Raw genomic sequence first — 22,112 nt, 5'->3', positions numbered from 1 at the left:
GGCATAGCCATTAGCCCACTCTTTGCAGTGTTATGGCCATCCTTTAACTCAATTATCTAGTCTAAGGAGTAAAGAGATCAAGGAAGCAATAAAAGTGCACACATGCCGATCTACTATCAAATAAGACAAAAGACATACCCATTAACAAAGTATATTTATGCCAGTATCTGTATTTATGTTTTCAGTGTGTTGCTGTTGTGTTTATTTTTTCTGTGCATTGACTCTAAGTGGGACATTTATCCATCCAATCTCTGTTCACTTAGGAAATGTCCTCAGAGGTTGATTAATCATAGAATACAAAGAAAATGGGGGTGAAGACTCACACAGTCCCGTCGTTTATTCTTTGAATCCAGACGGACTCATAAAATTCTACCTCTGTCCTGACACTGTTACAGCAAAAATAGAAATGAGACTTTTCTGATAAACAAGGAAAATAAGGAAACAATGAACAGGCTGGGGAAACAACATAAACAGGCCTGAAAGAATTAAGCAATCTTGGTTATTCTTTAGCTGTTACTACTAACAAACACTTGTAGCTAGACTTGTCCTTCACAAAACTGATCATTCTCTGACTCCATATGAATTACCCTTTGCACTTGGCATTTCTTCTTCCCTTACAACTCTCTTGTAGCACTCTTCATTTCAGAAAGAAAGTCACGACCCATAACTTCAACGACAACAGAGCAGGTTGCTGAGCTGCCTGATGCCAGCTTTGGCCATGAATTTGCAGAAGAAAAGAAATGCAAGACCTTCACTACTTTGATCCTTATCACCTACCCCAGACCATGAGCCCCACATATAAAATCTTTTCCAATTCTTCAAGGAGGGGGGCACAGTTCTTGAGGCGTTAGCCTACTGTGTCTTCCCTTTGTCTGGCAAAGAAAATAAAAAGCCTCTCTATTTCTTATCTTCCAGTTCTCTGTCTCTGTATTTTTATTTGGCATTGGTGCACAGGGAGCCAGATTTGGCAAAATATCTCCTGCTATAGTTAGCTGAAACAAGAAAGAAACATTCTTTGTTTTGTGTTTCTGTAACACATTTCTTGAGCTTCTACTTAGTATGGTTTTTATTCTATCCTGTGTCATGGTTTGCATGCCTTCTGTGAGCCCTCTAGTTTGTGAACTCTTTGAAAGTAGGTATCTTATTTTGTTCATCTCTATATTCCCCATGCCTGTTAGAATTCTTTGCCCAGAGAAATGCTCAATAATGCTTCACTAGAAGAGTAAATAAACAGAGGCATTCTTTGTCTCCTGACAAAATTATAATTTATAAAAAAGTTATGTTATAGAAAACTCAGGCTATTCACACATTCAACAGAGGATGGCAGGGGGGCCAGCGATAATGAATAAAGATAAGATACATAGTGTATTTACACTTAGAGTAATTTTTAATAGTTAAATGAAGAAATGTCACAGATAATCCACTTAAATTTCAATGACTGGCCTTTATTTACATGTTTAATAGGATTTTATTGATATCTTGGGAATCTAATCCCTTAAATATAAGAATTAAACTTCATAGTTTAGTCATGGTTATAAAGGAAATAATGTTTAGTCCTGGCTCCTACTTTCCTTTATTCTAATAAGAAATAATTTTTTTGGTTGTGCTCTTTCTTCCCTGAGTAGGACCATGTCACCAAAAATGCCATTTTTATAAAGTTTGTAAAGATTTAAGTTTATGTGGTTTCCTTAAGGGTTGCTGTACTCAGAGATAATTATTACTGGATGGAAACATTCAGCAATTTTACATAAGATTTTCTAATGATACATTGCAAATCATTCTTTAAAAGATAAGCACTCCAGATTTCTGATTCAGAACAAAATAGATGACTTGAAGTAAATGAAATATATGTGCTTGGCATTATTCATAACAATAAAAATTCTTTTTTGTGTATAGTTAAATAAAGTGCTTTTTAATCAACCATCTAAATTAAGTCATATAAAAATTCTCTGGAATAAGTAGGCTTGTCATTACTATTCCCATTATAAACTTAATAAAATTTAAGCAAATTTCCAATATTCATCTGATTATAAAATGGTAGAATTGAGTCTTCAGATTAGATGGTTTCCGTTTCAAATCCAGTGCACTTTCCATTATCCCAATGTCTTTTTCAATTATAATTACATAGTTTGTTGTTAAAGGAGACATCATGGGTTTTGTTTTTTCGTATTCAACGCAGTAATACCAAATAAATAAAACAGGAAAATAATAAAATAAGTAAGGGAGAGTGAGAGAAGATAATGGTAAGGGAAATAAAAGAGTTTTATTTTTTATTATAGGATTGTAAACTTTAATTATGTAATTTTCCTTATAGAGTTAAGGGACAAATAACTTCAGAGGACCCGAAAAGATAAGAGTTAAAGTGGATACAGTTCACTGCAAAAAGGTCTTTCTGTTTTTCTGAATGACAATATTTAATATTTTAACCCGTTTAGGAGACAACCATTTGAGACCTTTTTTTTTTTTTTTTTTTTTTTTTTTTTGCGGTACGCGGGCCCCTCACCGATGCGGCCTCTCCCGCCGCGGAGCACAGGCTCTGGACGCGCAGGCCCAGCGGCCATGGCTCACGGGCCCAGTCGCTCCGTGGCATGTGGGATCTTTCTGGACCGGGGCACAAACCCGCGTCCCCTGCATTGGCAGGCGGACCCCCAACCACTGCGCCACCAGGGAAGCCACATTTGAGACCTTTTAAAATGAGAACTAACTCTAGAGAAACAAAAATAAAATTTTAAAAATAAAATAATGATGACTTCTATTTCATGGGCAAACTTAGTTTTACGTTAAAGTTAACATATTTTTCCTTGTTGGTAAATGGGCCGAGAAAGTTGAACTCCAAAATATCCACAGCAAGCATATGAATTTTAGTGTTGCAAATTGGGGAGACTTTAGAATTTGGGCATATAAAGCATCTCTTGGAGTTTCTGAGTCCAGGAAAAGAAGATCTGATAACTGAGAAGAGACTCAGGCAAGCTGGGCAGTGCTGATAAAACTAGTGTGTGAAGTACAGTTCTGCCCAGAGCTGATAACCATGATCAAATAAAACAGCTCTCCAAATTACTCCCACCCTGTAAAACTGAATATAAGACTCCTCTTTAATGAAGCTGTCTGTCATCAGCTCACACTTTCCCTGTAACCTCTTAGCACTCGTTTATGTACATGGCTACATGCAATTTTAAAGACTATACATGATTCTAAATATCCACAGTGTCTCTCATACATTCTTTACCTGTGTCCCCTGTACTCAAGGCCTCCATGTCCTCAGAGCCAATAAACATTCTTGGAACACTATAATAGTGGCAAGAAGGTCAGAGGTCCAAGTGTTAAGCTACCAGGGTTTAAGAGTTTTTCATCATACCCTTCCATCAATCCCAAGGAGACACCCTGATACTTGTACTAATAATGGTAAACATGCTCAGAGACTGAATAAACTCTGTCAATCTAAAGGGAGTGAGAAGATAGGGTGGGACTGAATTTAAAGTCAGCAGCAGCCAGAGTGGCAGCCAGGGTGTTGGCACAGAAACTATTAGCAGGAATCTCTCTTGGGTGCAAACTGAAAACTCAAAGAACACTTCTGTCTTGATGTATAAATTCTCTTCCTTGTCTCCTGTGCACTTTCACACTGATACCTGCTCTAATGACTATTGTTCTGGTCCACTTTTATTCTATTTCATGATGACCAATCCTGCTAATTGGGTCCGAATATTTCTTTGGTTACAATGCTATCACATGGTTGACACTCTTGGTGAGAAGATCCTGGAATAAGTCAACCAGAAATATTGGTGGACTAAGAGAAGATCGACTAAAACAGATGAGGGGCATGATGGTCACACTCACATGGATTTTATCCTTTGTTTAAATAATTACAAACCAAACAACCATGGGATGAGACTACCTCTCAGAGACTACTTTTGTTTTCTCATATAAAAATGAGGTTGATAATATCTGCTTCACAGAAACTTCTAAAGAGTAGAAATTAATGTAAATTAATCATGTCAATATATAAATAAGACACGGTAGATTCGAATTGATTCTTATCTCTTGGATAAAGATTAAAAATGTATTTCCTCCCTAACCAACTCCAGTCAGAGTTTCCCTGGTCCATGTGATATAATGCATTCTCTAAGACTTGTGTTCATGCCTTTAGCACCCAAATTTGATTTTAATATAAAGAAACTATGTGAAAAAGTAAATATTATACTTTCAAGAAGAGAATTTAAAGCTCTCTCAATTTCATTGGGTGAGATGATCCAGGAAGAAAAGAAACTAGAAATGTAGAACCTTGATCTACCCTAGTAGACCGTGAAAGCTAGATTATTCAAATTGGATTTGTATTGGAATGAAGTTTGGCATGGATAGACCCACTGTTTTTTAGGAGGGTCTGAAACCATCCCACTATTTTCTTTGGTTTGTGTCAGTTTTGTAAAGTTGCCTTTACAAACTATATGTTTGGAGAAGGATTTCTGTTTCTTTTCTCTCCATTAAAAATAATACATAGATGAGGATGACTTTTATCCTACAGTTTAGAACTCTGTCCAATTTTCAAATATTTTATGACTTCATTAGTTTGTCAAATGAAGTATCCTAATTTTTGTTTCACAAAATACAAATAAAAAAGCATATATCTTACTTCCTTTGTTCTTTTTATTTAAATGATTAAGGGTAAGGCTAAATCAGACTTTTAAAAACCCAATCTGTGAGGCAAAGAGTAAAATTTTCTATTTTAACAAAGGTTCTACAGCAAAAAATAGGATGTATTGTTGCTTAAAGGCTGCTAAAAATCTGTAGTTGGGTTTTGATGGAGTCGTTGATTTGCATTTCCTAGAGATAGGTTAGAACAAGAACATATGTATGCCCTGAGTTCTTGTAATTCTTCACAGAGTGTGAAGAATGGGCATCCCTGAATTCCTTCCTGATTTACAATTCTCAGATATAAAATTTAAAACTAATCAAAGAAACAAAACACCATCATAACACTGACTCTATCTTACATCTATAACTGAGTTTTTTTCTAATTTTTCATCTAAAATTTTTGCTTTCATTTTTTATAAAGTCCGGTTGAGAAACTTTGAGAGCCATAGTCCCACAAGCCGCTGAGTCACCCAGCATCTGTGAAAGTTAGCATCTGCCTCAGCTGAATCTGTCTCCTGAAGATAATGTAGATTGTAGCTGGCGGGATTCTGGCCCAAGTGAAGGGCTGTTTTTTTTCTTTGTCTTGCCACATATGTAACGTTTCTCTCATGTCTATCTGAATTAGACTAGACAACTACATGTGAATTGTTTCTCTTTCTCTCCCTTTGTCTCTCTCTCTCTCTCTCTCTCTGTCTTTTGGATACATTTTATTTTGACAGGTTCTTGACCTTTAGGAAAAGCGTAACACTTTCCAAAGGAAACCGTGAGTACAGAATTCTTTACAGTACAATTTGTCACCAATATAACTAGGAAAGCTGTCTCCTTTGACTTTTCTGTACTATCTTTGACAGGATCAACAAGAATTGTTTCTTGATTCTTAAGAGGTAAAGAAGTTTAATTTTAACTCTTTTTATGAATGTCTCACTTTAAACAATGACCTTGAGCTTTCCAGTATACAGCACCAAAATCTAGCAATGACCTGTTTCTATGGGTTCACATGGAGAACAACCTAGTAACTTGGAGCAAAGTAACACACAGTAAAGGTTTGAGTCTCCATAGAAGGATTTAATTCTATAGCCAAACTTGTAAAGGCCATCCACAGAATAGCAATTATGTATAGCAGAAGGAGACTAAAATTTAAACTTTATATTGAATGTTTTCATTGTGGTAAGCTAGGAAAACTGTGCTTATATCCAGAAGAATGAAGATGGACCCTATGGAGATTTTACTGGATGTTGTCACAAATAGGTTGGATTCCACTATAGGAAAATAATATTTTATGTTGTTTGATAGTAATACAATGTTTTATATGGCAAAAGCCATTTACCAAGATGCTAATAATTTGAAATTTGTGATAATTAGGTTGCAAATGTGCCAAACTTTTGATTTGTAGTGTTTATAAATAAAGCAAATAAAAAGAGTAAACAAGATATTAGCTATATTTTTATGTAAGAAGAATTCAACCTTTTCAAACTTTGGGGTATATCATTCATCAAGTTAATTGCAAGCCATTTTTATTTATTCATTAAACTAAGTTCATCATTATCAGTACATGTTAACACCTCTTCAGCCTTTGAAAGCAATAAAATTATATTTCTTTTTTATCAATCTGAAACTCTGTGATTTTGCTAATTTAAACTTGTCTTCGATTATTAGTCCAATAATAAGCATTTATCAAACTTTATTAAGTTTATTAAATTTATTAATGTTAGCACATACGTATGTGAAAAGTTGAAAAAGTGTTCTGAATGATCAAGAATTATTAGCCTAGGTTGTAGCTGTATATGGTTAAAATTATATAAATGTACTACCATCTTTCTAAAAACAGGCTTTTATAGGCTTAAAGATATCTGAACATAAGTCCAATATGAGTAAATGCCTTGAGACATATAAAAGGACAGTATACTAGAGATCTGAGAACCAGCAATATGTAGAAGCTTTTTAACTTGTAGGCTATGGAGAGTGGTGGGCCAAAAGTGCTGGAAACAGCAGAAGAGATCCAGGAGAGGCGTCAGGAGGTGTTGACCCGGTACCGGAGGTTCAAGGAACTGGTTGCTGAGAGGGGTCAGAAGCTTGAAGATTCCTATTACTACCAGGTTTTCATACGAGATGCAGATGACCTCGAGAAATGGATCTTGGAGAAAATCAAGATTGCAGGCGATAAAAGCTATGAAGACCCAACTAACATACAGGTCATTTAGTTTCATTGACTTCCCCAGAGTTGACTCTAAGATCTCTAGGGAGGGAAACATTTCCATAATGTAGGTGTACATCTGGGAAACTGTAGAGGGATGATATAACAGAAAGATTAGACTTTGGGGACTGTAATTCTGTCTTTAAATAGCACATGTCTTCAACTCCTTAAGCCTCAATGTCTTATTTACAAAGGAAACTCATTCTAGATAATATTTTATAAACTCATTCTGAAGTTAACCCATGGGCAAAACACTGAGAATTCAAAGAATTTATGACACACTATGTGATTTCAATATTTTGTGACATTAAGGATGGAATTGAGGTGAAGAGACATCAATGTTTCTGAAACAATTGCTCTTCGCTCTCCTCAGAAAGATGTGATTTAACCAAGGTTTTTACCAAATGGCTATTCATGCCTCTTGTTAAGTTTGAATGAGAGGAGTCAGGTGGAGAGCTTTGGTGGAAGCTCCCACTCCTACTTGTACAATGTTATAGAAAGAGGCACAGTCAGGATCAGAAGAAAGGCTTGCATGCCTAAAATGTGCAATGGATATTGGAGAGGAAGCACCTGGAACAAGAACAAAGTGTTATCTACTAAATGGATCAATTTATATATGACAGCAAAAATATAATCTGGCATGCAAAAACCTCTCAATTAAAAAAAAAAGCCATTGTTGCCATGATCATCTTCCTCATTGTTCACTACTTTCAGTAACATTTAGTTCCTCTTTTCTGAAGAGGAAAAACTCTGTTACATTATTTCATTTCCACAGAAGGCAATTGAGAATTTAAAATAATATTTACTGGAAATTCCCCAAAGGCAGTGGGGGCTGGAAAAAAACTTCCACTATGGTCCTGGACATTGAGCCTAGGACCCTTTGAAACCCTAAGTGCAGTGGTGCCACCACCGCTTCTTTTAGGATAGGACTCCTCCAGGTATGGTCATAGGTTATCACTTAATCTAGGTTGGGAAACAGGTAGTTTTGACTGCAAGAAAGAAGAGGAATAAAAGAACCTCCCTTCCAGAGAGACCAGGCTGCATTAGCCATAAACTCTGATTTCTAATCTTCAGGGGAAATATCAGAAGCATGAATCCTTTGAAGCAGAGGTGCAAGCAAAGTCGAGGGTCATTCCTGAGCTGGAAGAAACCAGGGAAATTCGATTTCCTGAGGGGCATTTTGCCCATGAGGACACCAAGGTAAATTTATGGCAGGACTCTGTGAGAGATGTTTCTAATTAAGTTATCATGTTGATTATGTTATCAGAGTTTTAATTGATTACAACAGGAATAAACCTTGATATAACTGGCTTGGAACCATGGTACTTCCTCATATCTTTTACTTGGGTTAGGGCAGGAAAAATGATGGGATGTCCTAGTGTTCCTTGGAGTGGGGAGAAAGCTATGGTACGAAGCTGTCATCAAATAACATCACATTCCTGCGTATGCCACCACAGTATAGGTGGCTCAAGATCAAACCCACTTCAACCCAGATGAATTGGTTTTCTGAAATGTCCTTTCTACTTAATTCTTCTAGCCTCAGAGTCCTTGTCCCTTAAACTCTCTAAACAAGGGATGCTCTTTCTTTGAATCTTCTCCAAAATCTTTCTCCCTTTGTCTATGATGCCTCTTTCCCTTCACAGCCCACATACTATGACTACTATTGTAGTTCTCCAAACCCTCTCATCTGTTCATTTTGGGGGAAAAAAACCTCCTAAAATCCTTTGTCTTCCCTAAACCCTGAAGACTGAAGATCACCACAACTATGGAACCCACTACTAATGTATCAGCTTTTTTTCTGACTTAATTCATATACTCTTCCAGCAAGTTTGTGTTGATACAGTCAATTCAGGTTCTTTTTTGTACAAGTGAACTTTTTTTACTGTTTAAATATTTTAAAAATTTCAAAAAAAATTTGTGTTGTATTTAAAAATTAGGGCTGTAGTTCCATATTTAGCGTACAAATTCTAGTTTGCTTTACTGTCAACAAAACATGGTCAGGCGATACAGACATTAACCAGAATAAACCTTATTAGAAAGAAGACTCTAACAAGAAAATCTCAAATTTTATTTATTGTCATAAAATAGAAATCACTTTGTATAATTTATACAAAAACCAATCCCTTACATTAATTAAAATATTTGAGAAATGTTTGAAACATCTTCACGTCTATCAGAATCACTGGGGCTATATCAGTCTGTACCATGGCAGAATTCAGAGATAAATGTGGTCTACATGCTACATGTTACCTTAGGACCATGAAGTAGTTGAAAAATACAAGAATCTTGAAGGCATAACATATATGACACCTTCAATTTTACAGTATATGTAAAATCTGGTCTTCTAAGCTAACTTGGCATTAGAGCCCTCAACTATATACTCTTAAATTCTCATTGCTTTGGTGCCACTATTTCCTTTATAAGTCAGAAAAACATTGTAACTCTTATCCTTTCTGACAAACAGTCCATGCTAAGTTTTTTCTATGTCTTTTTCAGTACTTTGAACACCCTCTGCCCATTGTCTACCTATCAAAATTCTACCTATCCCTCAAGGTCCAATTCAAATGAGCACTCTTTCATGAATTCTTATTCTATCCTGTCTTATTGTCTGTAATCACTTCATCCTCTAAAACACCAAAACATTATTCATTTTTTTCTATTATGGAAGATCATATGGTTTAATTGCTATTCACATACATGTCCTATTTCCTCCTTTAAATATTTGTTGATCAATTAATGCACGAGTGAATGGGAGGAGGTATTTTTATCCAGGCCCCTCTCTGCACAGGTCTCTGAGTCTATACCTGCTGCTCCACAGCAGGTACTATGCCTGAGTTGTTTTACTTTCCCCATAGGTCCTTCTGGAGGAACTCAGCCACCTGTGGGACCTGCTTCTGGAGCTGACTCAAGAGAAAGGCACCCTGCTGCTGCGGGCCCTGAAGCTTCAGCAGTACTTACAGGAGTGTGCTGACATCTTAGAGTGGATTGGAGACAAGGTATAGGACCAAACAGTATGCATATAGGACTTCCCATCCATCTGCCCCAGACATCCCATAGCAATTTAATGCAGGCCTTTCATAAAGAAGTTAGGATGTCTCTTTCTGGGCTTAGTTCCTTGGAAGAAAGAGGAATGTTGGCAAAGATTTAGGGGTATTCTGGAGGTAGTTAACACTGTAGGGGGATAAGTCTAAATGTATGAATCTGAATATGAAGAAGGCAAGTCTTACACAAAAACTGCATTGAAAGATGATCTAGGATTGTCCCCATTCTACCTTCCATGAGCCTTCACTCCTAGATTTTTGCTCTTACTCTGTGTCCAGCTTAGAGCATTGCAGTTCTTTCCCTAATTCTTTATCTCTCAGTACCTATAACTAGGGAGGTTTTTATTTTCTACATACTTAAAGAATAATCCTGTGGTTAGGACTGAACATTTACACAAGCAAGTGCCTAGCACAATACTTTTTTTTTTTTTTTAATTTATTTGTATTTGGCTGTGTTGGGTCTTCGTTTCTGTGCGCGGGCTTTCTCTAGTTGCGGCGAGTGGGGGCCACTCCTCATTGCGGTGCGCGGGCCTCTCACAGTCGCGGCCTCTCTTGTTGTGGAGCACAGGCTCCAGATGCGCAGGCTCAGTAGTTGTGGCTCACGGGCCTAGTTGCTCTGCGGCATGTGAGATCCTCCCAGACCAGGGCTCGAACCTGTGTCCCCTGCACTGGCAGGCAGATTCTCAACCACTGCACCACCAGGGAAGCCCGCACAATACTTTTGTAAATGCTCAGTTTGTTGAATTGAGTAGAACGAGGATGAATTTATTTTTCAGGTTCCAATACACAAAAGGGTGTTCCCAGGGGCTTTTGCCAACAATGTTCCTGGTCTCTCCAAAGAATTACCCCAAAGAACACTGTTCCCTGGGCCAGAGCGCCACCTCAGGAAATATACTGCTGCTTCTGGCTCTTTCCTGAAGGGTTCTCCCAAGTTCCACCAGTATCTCCTTCTGAGTTATCCTGGGAATGTGAGCAACGGTTTTGGGCATTTGAACTGCAGGAATTCCTAAATGTTTACAGGTGACTTACCAGAGTTTTCTCTGTCTACAGGAGGCTATAGTGACATCAGTGGAGCTGGGTGAGGACTGGGAGCGCACAGAGGTTCTGCATAAGAAGTTTGAAGATTTCCAAGCAGATCTGGCAGCTCGAAAGGAGAGGTTGAATGGAGTGAACCAATATGCCAATGAGTGTGCTGAGGTGAGGTGGGGAACAAGAGAGCCAAGCCAGGGAAAGGGTCTGATCTTCAAGAAGACTCTCTGGCCATTAGTAGATGGGACATGAAAGATATAGGACATTGTGAGAAAGCAGAGGTATGCCTGTCCCTGGAGCAACATGCCCAGAGCAGTTTCCTCTCCTTTCTGAATGTATCCCTTGCCAGTCCACGGAAATGGAGATGAGAGTGAGTGAGTGTATGTGTGTTTACATAAAGGAATTCAATCCACAAGGGGGTTACTCCTGCACCATGCAGTACATTGATTTCTCAAGTTTATGAAGCACTCTTTCTTCATGAAGAAGAACCAGAATAAAGTGGCAAAGAATATAAAATAATGGTGGGCTATCATAATATACATGATATAATTAAACTAATTTTTTTGTGTTTTGGGGGGAAGGGAAAAGGAGGCAGATTTATCTTCATTTTCTTAAGAAAGTGGTTAAATAAGTTTTTAATTTCTGGGCATGTAAAAACTCAGTGTGTGAATAAATAATCCTAACATATGTGAGAACTGGGAAGTCAGTCTGATTTTATATGTACATGAAGGAATTAGAAATTCTAACAGTTGGCTATCGTGCTTTTCCATTTAAGGTTTCATTATCACTGCAGCTTTATAATGGGAATAATGTTTCTGTGTTAATAGAACCAAGATTTCAGGATGAACGGGTACTGGAGTAGGGGAAAATAACATATTTCTCAATTTTTTCCCAGGCCACATTTCCAACAGTCCCAAATTTTCTCCCTCTATCACCTTTTTCTTATTGTAGAGATTTTTAAGTTATCTATTACTATCTACCAAACTACCACAAAACTGAAAACAACAAACAACCTATTTTTTTTCAGTGAATCAGATTCACTGATTCATGATTCAGTGACTCAGCTGCGTTATTCTGCTGATATCACCTGGTATTCTTAAGCCACTGCAGTTATACAATGAGTCAGTTGGGGTGGAGTGTCTAAAATGGCCTTGCTTCCATGTATGGAGATTTAGCAAGGAAAATGAAGGTTTTCTCCATATGCTCTCTCATCTTTCAGTAGATCATGCTTTTTTTATGTGTTCCAAGAAGGTAAGAACAGAAGCTGAAAGGCCTCTTGATGCCTAAGTGCTGGGGCTCATAGAATATCATTTCTATTTATAAGCAAGGAAGGAGAAGTAGAAAATTCAGTCTGATGAGGCTTCAAAATAGAAATGGAAATGGGAATAAACAGGGATAGGAGGAGTAGGGAGACAGGTATTTGGGAACTACTCAAAATTGCCAAGTATCAAAATGGGCTGATGCTGCTAGCTTAATCTAGTATTCATAAATCTCATTGCTTCAGTTAGTTTGCAAAAATGCATGGAGTTTTCTGCAAAATTAAGTTTATCTGCATGTCTGTATAATTCTGCAAAGAGGGAAATAGCTCTCATTAGCTTCTCAAAGGTATCAGGACCCCAAAAGAACCAAGACCCACAGTATTAGAGTTTTGAAAAATTAAGTCAGATTTCACAAAAGGAATTTTCTCTTCTTTTCCTTGGTTTCCAGGATCTTGAAGGGAGTTAGCAGGCATCAACATGATGGAGTTCTGAAAATAATGAGGTTGGGCAAGCCTGTGTTAGTAGGCTAGTCTGGAGCTGTGGGCAAAATATCTGGCGGTTTGATTTTCTAGATTTTGGTGAGGTGGATCAAGTAAGAGTTAGAGAGCAGGGATAAAGTGAAGTGTGAAATAAGAAGTGTTTAAATGATTTTTTGCATTAGTCCATCATTGACTTTCTCCCACAGGAAAAGCATCCTGAGCTGCCCTTGATTCAGTCAAAGCAGGAGGAAGTGAATGCAGCCTGGGAGCGGCTCCATGGTCTGGCTGTCCAACGACAGAAAATGCTGTCCAGTGCTGCAGACCTCCAGCGATTCAAAAGGTAGGAATCTCACCACTGAACTGTAGGAAACTGCAATAGCACCATGCTTGTTATTTGTGTTAGCCTCTGTCTACTGTTAGCAATTAGTGGCCAATACCTCTAAAAAAAGAAACTCATGTGCTTGCCTTTAAAGACAACAAGGGAGAGAGTAGTTAAGAAAATTGTGACCCACTCTATAGCCAAGTATGTGTCTAATGGAGCTTAAAGCAATACAAATAGCACTGGTAAATTAGTGATGGAAGCTCTGCAGAGGCAAGAAAAGCAGGTTAAGAACCGGAAGGGAATGGAGGGTGAAGTTGGGAAGAAGGACATTCGTGAAGAGCTGACCCAGGTATAGGAAGTATATTTGGAGGTTCAGTTGTCAGGATGCCCAAGTCTCTTAACTCTCAATGGAAACCATTAAAAGCAGTAAAGAACATTTTACATTATGTTTTTTGCTAGTGTGGGTGAAGATAGGGTAATTTCTGACTGAGTGAGCTAGACTGGTCCTTGCTGTGTGCTGTTTGCCCTGAAATGCCTGCCTTCTTCCTTTGCTGGAGCTCATGGAGATGTCTGACAGGGACGTGACTGAAGCCATCCAGTGGATTAAAGAGAAGGAGCCTCAAGTCACCTCTGAAGACTATGGCAAAGACCTTGTGAGCTCTGAGGCACTGTTTCACAGTCACAAGACCCTTGAGAGGAACCTTGCAGTCATGAATGACAAGGTAAGCCTGTTGGAGGAATGGCTAATCCCTTGAGCTAGAAAAGGCATTTGGTGTTCATCTCGTCTCCATAGGACACAGTAAATTCACTATTTCAATGAAGGAGAAATTTTGTGCCACTTGAATATACCTCCTTATTCTAGTTTATAACTTGTACATGAATCTTGGATATCTCTTAATTTATTTAATTATTTTTATTTAAATATACATATATGTTTTATATACGCTCAAGCTTTTTGTAATTTATTTCATAATTTAAACCAAAATAGATAACTTCAAGAATGGTTTCCTAAACTCACTCAGTACCCCATGGCCAGAGAGTCTTTTCTTTTATCTAACTATACTTTCTCCTGTTGGAGCTGAACCTTGTTTCTTCTTGTCCTTCACTCAGTCAAAAAGGGAGTAAGTTTCTTCTTCCCCTTTTATAATAAACTCAGACACTTAAAACACATTACTAGCTCATGCAGCTGAATATCAAAAAAGCAAACAACCCAATCCTAAAGTGGGCAGAAGACCTAAAGAGACATTTCTCCAAAGAAAATATACAGATGGCCAACAAACACATGAAGGGATGCTCAACATCACTAATCATTAGAGAAATGCAAATCAAAATTGCAATGAGGTATCACCTCACACCAGTCAGAATGGCCATCATCAAATAGTCTACAAACAATAAACGCTGGAGAGGGTGTGGAGAAAAGGGAACCCTCTCACACTGTTGATGGGAATGTAAATTGATACAACCACTACGGAGAACAGTATGGAGGTTCCTTAAAAAACTAAAAATAGAACTACCATACGACCCAGCAATCCCACTACTGGGCATATACCCTGAGAAAACCATAATTCAAAAAGAGTCATGTACTACAATGTTCATTGCAGCACTATTTACAGTAGCCTGGACGTGGAAGCAACCTAAGTCTCCACTGACAGATGAATGGATAAAGATGATGTGGCACATATATACAATGGAATATTACTCAGCCATAAAAAGAAATGAAATTGAGTTATCTGTAGTGAGGTGGATGGACCTAGAGTCTGTCATACAGAATGAAGTAAGTCAGGAAGAGAAAAACAAATACCATATGCTAACACATATATATGGAATCTAAAAAAAACAATAACAACAACAAAAAATGGTTCTGAAGAACCTAGGGGCAGGACAAGAATAAAGATGCAGATGTAGAGAATGGACTTGAGGACACGGGGTGGGGAAGGATAAGCTGGGGCAAAGTGAGAGAGTGGCATGGACTTATATATACTACCAAATGTAAAATAGACAGCTAGTGGGTAGCAGCTGCATAGCACAGGGAGATCAGCTCGTGCATGGAGTGCACATAGCACCTTCTAGGTGCTATGTGACCACCTAGAAGGGTGGGATAGGGAGATGCAAAAGGGAGGAGATATGGTGATATATGTATATGTATAGCCGATTCACTTTGTTATAAAGCAGAAACTAACACACCATTGTAAAGTAATTATACTCCAAAAAAGATGTTAAAACAACAACAACAACACATTACTAAACCCACCTTTGGGTTTTCTTCTGGAAATTGGAAAACCCCGGTTCCTATACCTACAGTAGGTATAGACACACTAGAAATTGGAGCAAGCCTGTTTTCTTGAATGATTCCCATTCTTACTTCTTCCCGTCACAGTTTAACTATAACTTAAACTTATTACGCCTGAGCTTCTACAGTGGAGTCAGCCCACAGGAAGATCCCTACTTGCTATGCTTTAATCATAGCTCTGTGCATGGGTCGTTTCTGAAAATGATTTCACCATTCTACTTCTTTTGTTCTTCCTCATTTTTTCTCTTTGGTCTTTTTTTTTTTTCTAATTATGGATGATAAAATACCATGATTTAATGAATAATGATAATGAAATCTCAAATCCTAGGCAACACCTAATTATAGTTGGGTATAATAGAAGAACTAATGGTAACATGTGGAATTTGCCCTAGTAAGCCTGCTCCTCAAGAATTGTGCTCAAAAAGGCCTGACATTACTGAAATTTTCTTGGCAGCAATTTTCCTTGGCAGAAATGTCTTTCTGGTTCCCACAATAATGTTTATGGAGTTAGTATAGAGGGTAATGAAGGACAGATGTATGTCTAAACATTGCTTCTGACATTGACTAGCTCAATGACCTTGGGCAAATAAAATACTCAACCTCTCAGTTTTCACATACAAGGAGAGCAAGAATAGTTTTACCTCACAGTATTATTAAAGGAAGACTATAAAACAAGAAAATGCATATGAAGTGCTTAGCACAATGAGAGACAAAATGTAATCAGTAAATTATTATTGTTAATATAGTTACATGAGTATATTAATATAAATATATCAATATAAAAGCACTAATAAATTATTCTAATTCTTATGATTATTATGTTACATTCTTCCCATAAAACTTTGCCAAAAGGACCAGAATGCTCGGATTTCCCACTGTGTTTCTTTATCTTTTTTTTTTAATTATATAAGTTTCAGATGTACAGCATTATAATTAGACATCCGTATATACTACAAAGTTGCCATCCATCACCATACGGTTGACTACCTTCACATACTAGGTTTCTTTTTTATCCCAAAGGTGAAGGAGTTATGTGCCAAAGCAGACAAGTTGAAGCTTTCCCATCCTTCAGATGCAGCGCAGATCCAGCAGATGAAAGAGGATCTGGTCTCCAACTGGGGGCACATTCGCACCTTGGCTACCAGCAGATATGAAAAGCTGCAGGCTTCTTATAGGTGAGAAATCCTTCTTCTCTACTGCTTTACCTATCTCTAGGTCAAAGTATAACATCAAAAGCAGAAATAAAAGAGTGAAAGGAGTAAAATAATGAGTGACCCAGCCCTCCTGCCTGCTCAGTAGAGGCAAAAGAAATTTTTATTTGTCAGGAGAAGTCCTTTGAAGGCTGATATAATCCTCAGCGTGACATCTCCTTTCACCTGTACCCTTCCTGTCTTCCTCTGTTTGTACAGTTGTAAGAAGCTATGAAGTGGTCCATGGAACTGAAAAATTAGCTGAAGAAACATGTTAAAATCCTGGCCTTAGCTAAGGAACTGGAATTAATTTCCAAGCTGAAGAATACAAAATAAATCTAGAATTATTTCTGGAATGTAGGTCAGCTTACAAAAAATCTGGACAACATTTCAGTAGTTAATTTTTATGATTAGTTATAAAATCACCAGAAAATAGTGTTTATCTTATTGATATGATTTAAAATGAACTGGTGAGCTTTTGATTTTTTTGAATAGGTAATCTTTTTTTGTAGTTTTTGTTTTTACTGGTATGGTGAAGGGTGAACTAAAATACATGAGGGCTCCTAACCCTAACTCTAGTCGTCCCTTAGGCTTCCTGTTGGTTATGTTATGTCCTTATTTATTGGCCTCCTTGTGAGTACTTTATTCTACTTCAAGTGCATCTGGGATGTGACTTTGTGATGTTGGAGATGTCAAGTCCAAGTGCTTCATCACACAATGACACATCTGCCCTAGGAATATACAACCTGGAGTGAAGGATTTACAACCTGCACTGCTAAAGGAATAGGAAGTACATCAGAGGAATGGAAGGTGTAGGATTAGGGCAAGGCACATGTTGTACATCTTAGCCCAACCCAACCCTGACTCTTTGTTCAAAGTCCATTTGTATCTGGTTCCTCCTTCCTGTCTTTTCCCTTACCTTTCCCTCAGGTACCAGCGGTTCTTATCTGACTATGATGAGCTCTCAGGCTGGATGAAGGAGAAGACTGCTTTGATCAATGCTGATGAGCTGCCCACAGATGTGACTGGTGGGGAAGCCCTACTGGACAGGCATCAGCAGCATAAGGTAGAGAGGAAAGGCCTCCCCAGTAGGAGGAAGAGGGCGGTTTCCAACAATGCCAGAAGGTTTCTTGCTGCATTTTAAAACATTTTGTCTCATGACCACAGCATGAGATTGACTCTTATGATGACCGATTTCAATCTGCTAATGAGACTGGCCAAGCCCTGCTGGATGCCAGTCATGAAGCATCTGATGAAGTCATGGATAAGGTAATCTAGTTTAACAGAATTTGTGAAATTTTGATACATATTAAGCCTTCACTTAATCTCATACTAATATGACAATCTCTGAAAGAGGACAGAAGACGTATAAACATCTTAATGTGGGCTCAAATATCACCCTGCTTCCTTCATATGTTGCTTTAGCTAATTTGAGGCATTTGAAGTTCTCAGGACTTGATGTGTGCTCCCTCACCTCTGAGACATTACTTCATCAACCTAACTAATTTCATCACCTACCTTCTACCTAATTTGAAGCTTCCATACCATCTTGCCTTGTCACATGTGCTCTGTTTTATTACTTTCCCATGCTCATCTCTAGATTGTGAATTCTTTGAGGACTGCACCTTATTCATCTTTGGGTTCCCTAAGGTACCTAGCATGGTTCCTGGCACATGGATCCCTTTCTTCTCTCCTCTATACAGCCTCAAATCAAACTGATTTTCCTATATCTGTGTTTCTCAAATCTCCATTAAGCAACAGGAAAGCTTTAAACACTCAGAATTCTACTGAATGAAGATTAAGGTTTGCCATCATCCTAACCTCCTAGATCCCAAGGGCTCACGTAAACCTCCTGATCCCTGAGACATTTTACTCCAGTCACAGAGTCACAGGAACTCCTTGGGATGATAACTGAAATAAGATTTGCAGGCTCTTTTCATATCATTAGATTCCAAGCACAGCCCCGAGTGCTATATGATGAAGGTTGAGATGACCATATTTTCAGTTCATCAAGAACTCTATGGGAAAATTATACTACGGATTTTTATTTTTAACTATTTCCTGCCAAAGGAATAGTGGGACCCTAAATCCTTGAAAACTTACCTATTATCCTGGGATTCTGAGTATTGTTACTGTCTTTTTAATGGAGTTAACACAGCAGCTGTTTTAATAAGCTGGAATTTCTTGGGCAGATGCTTGGGCAGAAACAAAGGCTTTTATGAGTTTGAGAATGTCACTTTCACCGTGATGGTTCTTATTTGCTTTTGGAATAGAATGCAAACTTCTCAATCTGATCATTTAAGTGCCCTATAAATTTGAATTTCATTAAATGTTTATCTTTTTTAGACACTGCACTTTTCTCTGGAGCACTTCGTATAATCTAATGATTACTTGGAGTAATTACTTGCTTGTGGTATTATGTCCTCCTACAATCCCGATCCACACCTCCCTGCCCTTCAAATCTTTGTTTGATACAATACTTTCTATACTCCTACTCCCTGCTTCTTCAAATCTGAATTAATCTTTCCTTCTTTATTTATACATATTAAGTGTGGTGTACCTCTGTTATGGTATTTATCCCATTTTTCCTATACTACAGTGATTCACTTAGATGTTGCAGCCTTAAGAGAAAATCCCATTTCCTATTCATTTTTGTATCCTTCAAAAAGCCTTGCATTTATTAGATGCTCAGTGAATATAGGATAAAATAAATTAATTAGTATCTTCCTGGCACATTATCTCTTCCTTTCCAAAGATGGCAGTACTTACCTCCCATTGGGATGCTCTGCTGGAACTGTGGGACAAGCGTTGGCAGCAGTATGAGCAGTGCCTGGAACTACACCTCTTCTACCGTGACAGTGAGCAAGTGGACAGTTGGATGAGTAGACAAGAGGTAACAAAGGGGCTCAGAAAGTGTCCAGAAGCCATTTCTCCTTCTCCTTATTTACTACTATCAACACCCTTACAACCACTTCAGTTCACCTGGGAACTGGAGGGTGAGCCACAAGGAGGAGAAAAGATTGGCCCTCTCTGTGAGACTCTTGAAATTCCTGCATGGACAAACGCACAGAAAAATACCTAAATACAAAGCAGAGAGTCTTTAAGCTCTACTGAACATGAGGTGAAATGAATATCCAGTTGTTAAGAGTTCAGCAAGAGAAAATGTAATGAGTCAGGCAGGGTTAACGAGAGATTTCCTGGAGGAGGTGAGTGGTCCTCTTGAATATTTGAGATCTCAGAATAGTGCCTAGATTGGTTGGTTCAGACTCAGAGACAAAAGTGATAAAGTTGTATGAGAAGATTGGGAAGGGACTCTGAACCTCCTGCTGCTAAATGTTAGCCTCCATCTCCTCTCCTACTTTGTGCTAATTCCCACCTTGCTCTCTATTCCCCTCACCTCCTTCCTTACTCCTTTCTCAGAGATATTCCAAAGGGAATGTTTCCCACCAGTGAGGTACAGCTGGGATGTATCTTTCTGTCTTCTATAGGCCTTCCTGGAAAATGAGGACTTGGGAAACTCCTTGGGCAGTGTTGAAGCCCTTCTTCAGAAGCATGATGACTTTGAGGAAGCCTTTACTGCCCAGGAGGAGAAGATCACAGTAAGAAATGGGCCCTGGTTTGGGTATTGGGTTCATGTTTGTACATATCACCTCATATAATACCAATCCTTAGAATCACTCATAACTATCAGACATAACATGAGGGTTGTTCTTTAAAGAGAAAACATCCAGAAAAATAATCATACCCATATTTTATCAATACATTTGTATTCCACAAAACATATTTAGAAAGTTTTAAAGATTTTGAGCCATTTATATTTTCCGATGAAGTGCATGATTGTCTTATTTTTTCTGCAGTATAAGTAGAAACTATTGGATCCATATCCAACATAGAATCATAACTTAAAAGTTTGAATGTATTATTTACTTTTTATAGTTTTTCCCCTCTGATAATATCTCCATTTGGTTTTCTTTAGTAATATCTAGATATCTAAGTAGTATCTATTTTTTCCTGTATACCTTCATCTATGTGTTTCTCATTTAATGCTACTGTAGTCTTCTTGTGAACTGTAGGTACAATGTCCCAGAAAATGTCTTATGTCAATACATAAGCAAGTCTCAGAGAAATGTGAGGAAGACTTTATTTGTCCAATCTACTGTATGTTCCGTAAGACAGTGCTGACTTTAACCTTGTACGTGTGCATGTATACCACCACCAGCAGCAACAACCACACTAAAAACAAAATTCCAAGTCTTCTCTGTTAATCTTCAGTCAGTACAGAGCTTAATATGGTCATTCCCAGTCCATATGCTTGTTAAGCTGATTTTCACTGGTAAAAGCTAACTGTGTAAAATAAATTACAGTTCATAAAATGCTATTGTTTATTTTAGATCATTTTCTTATTCCCAATCAATTTATCCATCCTAAGCCCTAGCAATTTTGGGAATCATGAATGAATATGAGTAAAAATTCATGTCTGTAATTTGTGACTCCATTCCCCATGTAGCTATAGATATAGATGTAGATAAAAGGATATATGATATATGATGGATGGAAGGATGAATAGATAGATAGATGATAGAGACTGGTGGCACTGGATGTGACTATATCAATAATGCTTCCTCTTAAAAATTTAAGACTAGATCAGATATTCACCTCGTAGTGACATCAGGATTCATTTACTGTAAACTAGATTAAAAAAAAAATTGTGACATAGAGAAGGTAATTAACCTGCCTGAGATACAATACATTTTGAGATACAATTTATAACAGAAGTCAGAAGTAGGACCTAGATCTTCTGACCCTGAAACTTGTCTACTTCCGACATTGTCATGCTTCCTTTTTAAACAGTTAGCCAAACTGTGGCCACTTACTCAGTGGCCACTGAGGGAAAACCACTCCTTTTTTTTTCTTTTTCCAGACCTTAGACAAGACTGCAACCAAACTGATTGATAATGACCATTATGATTCAGAGAACATTGCTGCTATCCGGGATGGGGTATGTCCAAGGTCCCCTATGTGCCTCTGCCTGCTTATGCACGGGATCAAGGAAAGTGTTAGAGCATGATAACCTTGGTGGGCAGTGAATCTCATGTATCCATATTTGATTTTGCTGACAGTGAGTTTGTTTATGTTTTTTGCAGCTGTTGGCCCGACAGAATGCTTTACGTGAAAGGGCTGCCACTCGACGCAGATTGCTGGAGGATTCATTGCTTCTGCAGCAACTGTATCAGGACTCAGATGACCTAAAGAACTGGATCAACAAGAAGAAAAAGTTGGCAGATGATGAAGATTACAAGGTAGGCAGGATTTGCAAACTACAGACCCTGGACATACTCATTGGGACTGAATTTCATGGAATTAGTCTTGGAACTGAAAGAACAATAGCGTTCAGCTGGTGAGCCTCATTTTATAGATGGAGAGACAGATACTCAGAGAAGGGCAATGACTCCTCCAAGACTGTACATCAAGTTTCTGGTTTTCCTACACCCTGTTGCCCATCACCCCTTTTCTCTGGCACAATTTCCAGTGGTCCTTAACAGAACGGAGAAAAGGAGGAACTCTCCTTATTTAGCCCTCTGTTGCCCTCTGCACGCTTATAGTAGGAAAATGTTGTGTCTAATCATAATGTACATTCAAGCTACCCGGAACTCAAAAGTAACCTAATGGTTTGATATA

General features: G+C 38.1%; 1 protein-coding gene across 4 annotated transcripts in view; it reads left to right on the top strand.

The window, feature by feature from the left end:
* Nucleotides 1–5,247: 5,247 nt before the first annotated feature.
* SPTA1 (spectrin alpha, erythrocytic 1) overlaps nt 5,248–22,112 on the top strand; it is a 68,449-nt gene continuing 51,584 nt past the window's right edge. Inside the window, exons 1-15 of one of the 4 annotated variants that reach the window (XM_027095001.1) lie at nt 5,248–5,392; nt 5,481–5,513; nt 6,582–6,821; nt 7,898–8,023; nt 9,679–9,819; nt 10,915–11,061; nt 12,838–12,971; nt 13,531–13,675; nt 16,264–16,418; nt 17,364–17,499; nt 17,601–17,702; nt 19,189–19,326; nt 19,922–20,032; nt 21,355–21,432; nt 21,578–21,733. In XM_027095001.1, coding sequence (XP_026950802.1) covers nt 6,585–6,821; nt 7,898–8,023; nt 9,679–9,819; nt 10,915–11,061; nt 12,838–12,971; nt 13,531–13,675; nt 16,264–16,418; nt 17,364–17,499; nt 17,601–17,702; nt 19,189–19,326; nt 19,922–20,032; nt 21,355–21,432; nt 21,578–21,733 — 1,806 coding nt within the window. In that variant the 5' untranslated portion in view covers nt 5,248–5,392; nt 5,481–5,513; nt 6,582–6,584. Of the gene's footprint in view, nt 5,393–5,480; nt 5,514–6,581; nt 6,822–7,897; nt 8,024–9,678; nt 9,820–10,914; nt 11,062–12,041; nt 12,145–12,837; nt 12,972–13,530; nt 13,676–16,263; nt 16,419–17,363; nt 17,500–17,600; nt 17,703–19,188; nt 19,327–19,921; nt 20,033–21,354; nt 21,433–21,577; nt 21,734–22,112 lie in introns of those variants that run through there. The other 3 variants (XM_027095003.1, XM_027095002.1, XM_027095004.1) reach the window with 3 other exon arrangements.

Source organism: Aethalodelphis obliquidens, unplaced genomic scaffold (assembly GCF_003676395.1).
Source record: "Aethalodelphis obliquidens isolate GAN/ISIS:26980383/991018 unplaced genomic scaffold, ASM367639v1 scaffold90, whole genome shotgun sequence".
NCBI classification, from domain to species: Eukaryota; Metazoa; Chordata; class Mammalia; order Artiodactyla; family Delphinidae; genus Aethalodelphis; species Aethalodelphis obliquidens.
Note: the sequence above shows the minus strand (reverse complement) of the source record. Positions and strands in the feature narration are given on the sequence as shown.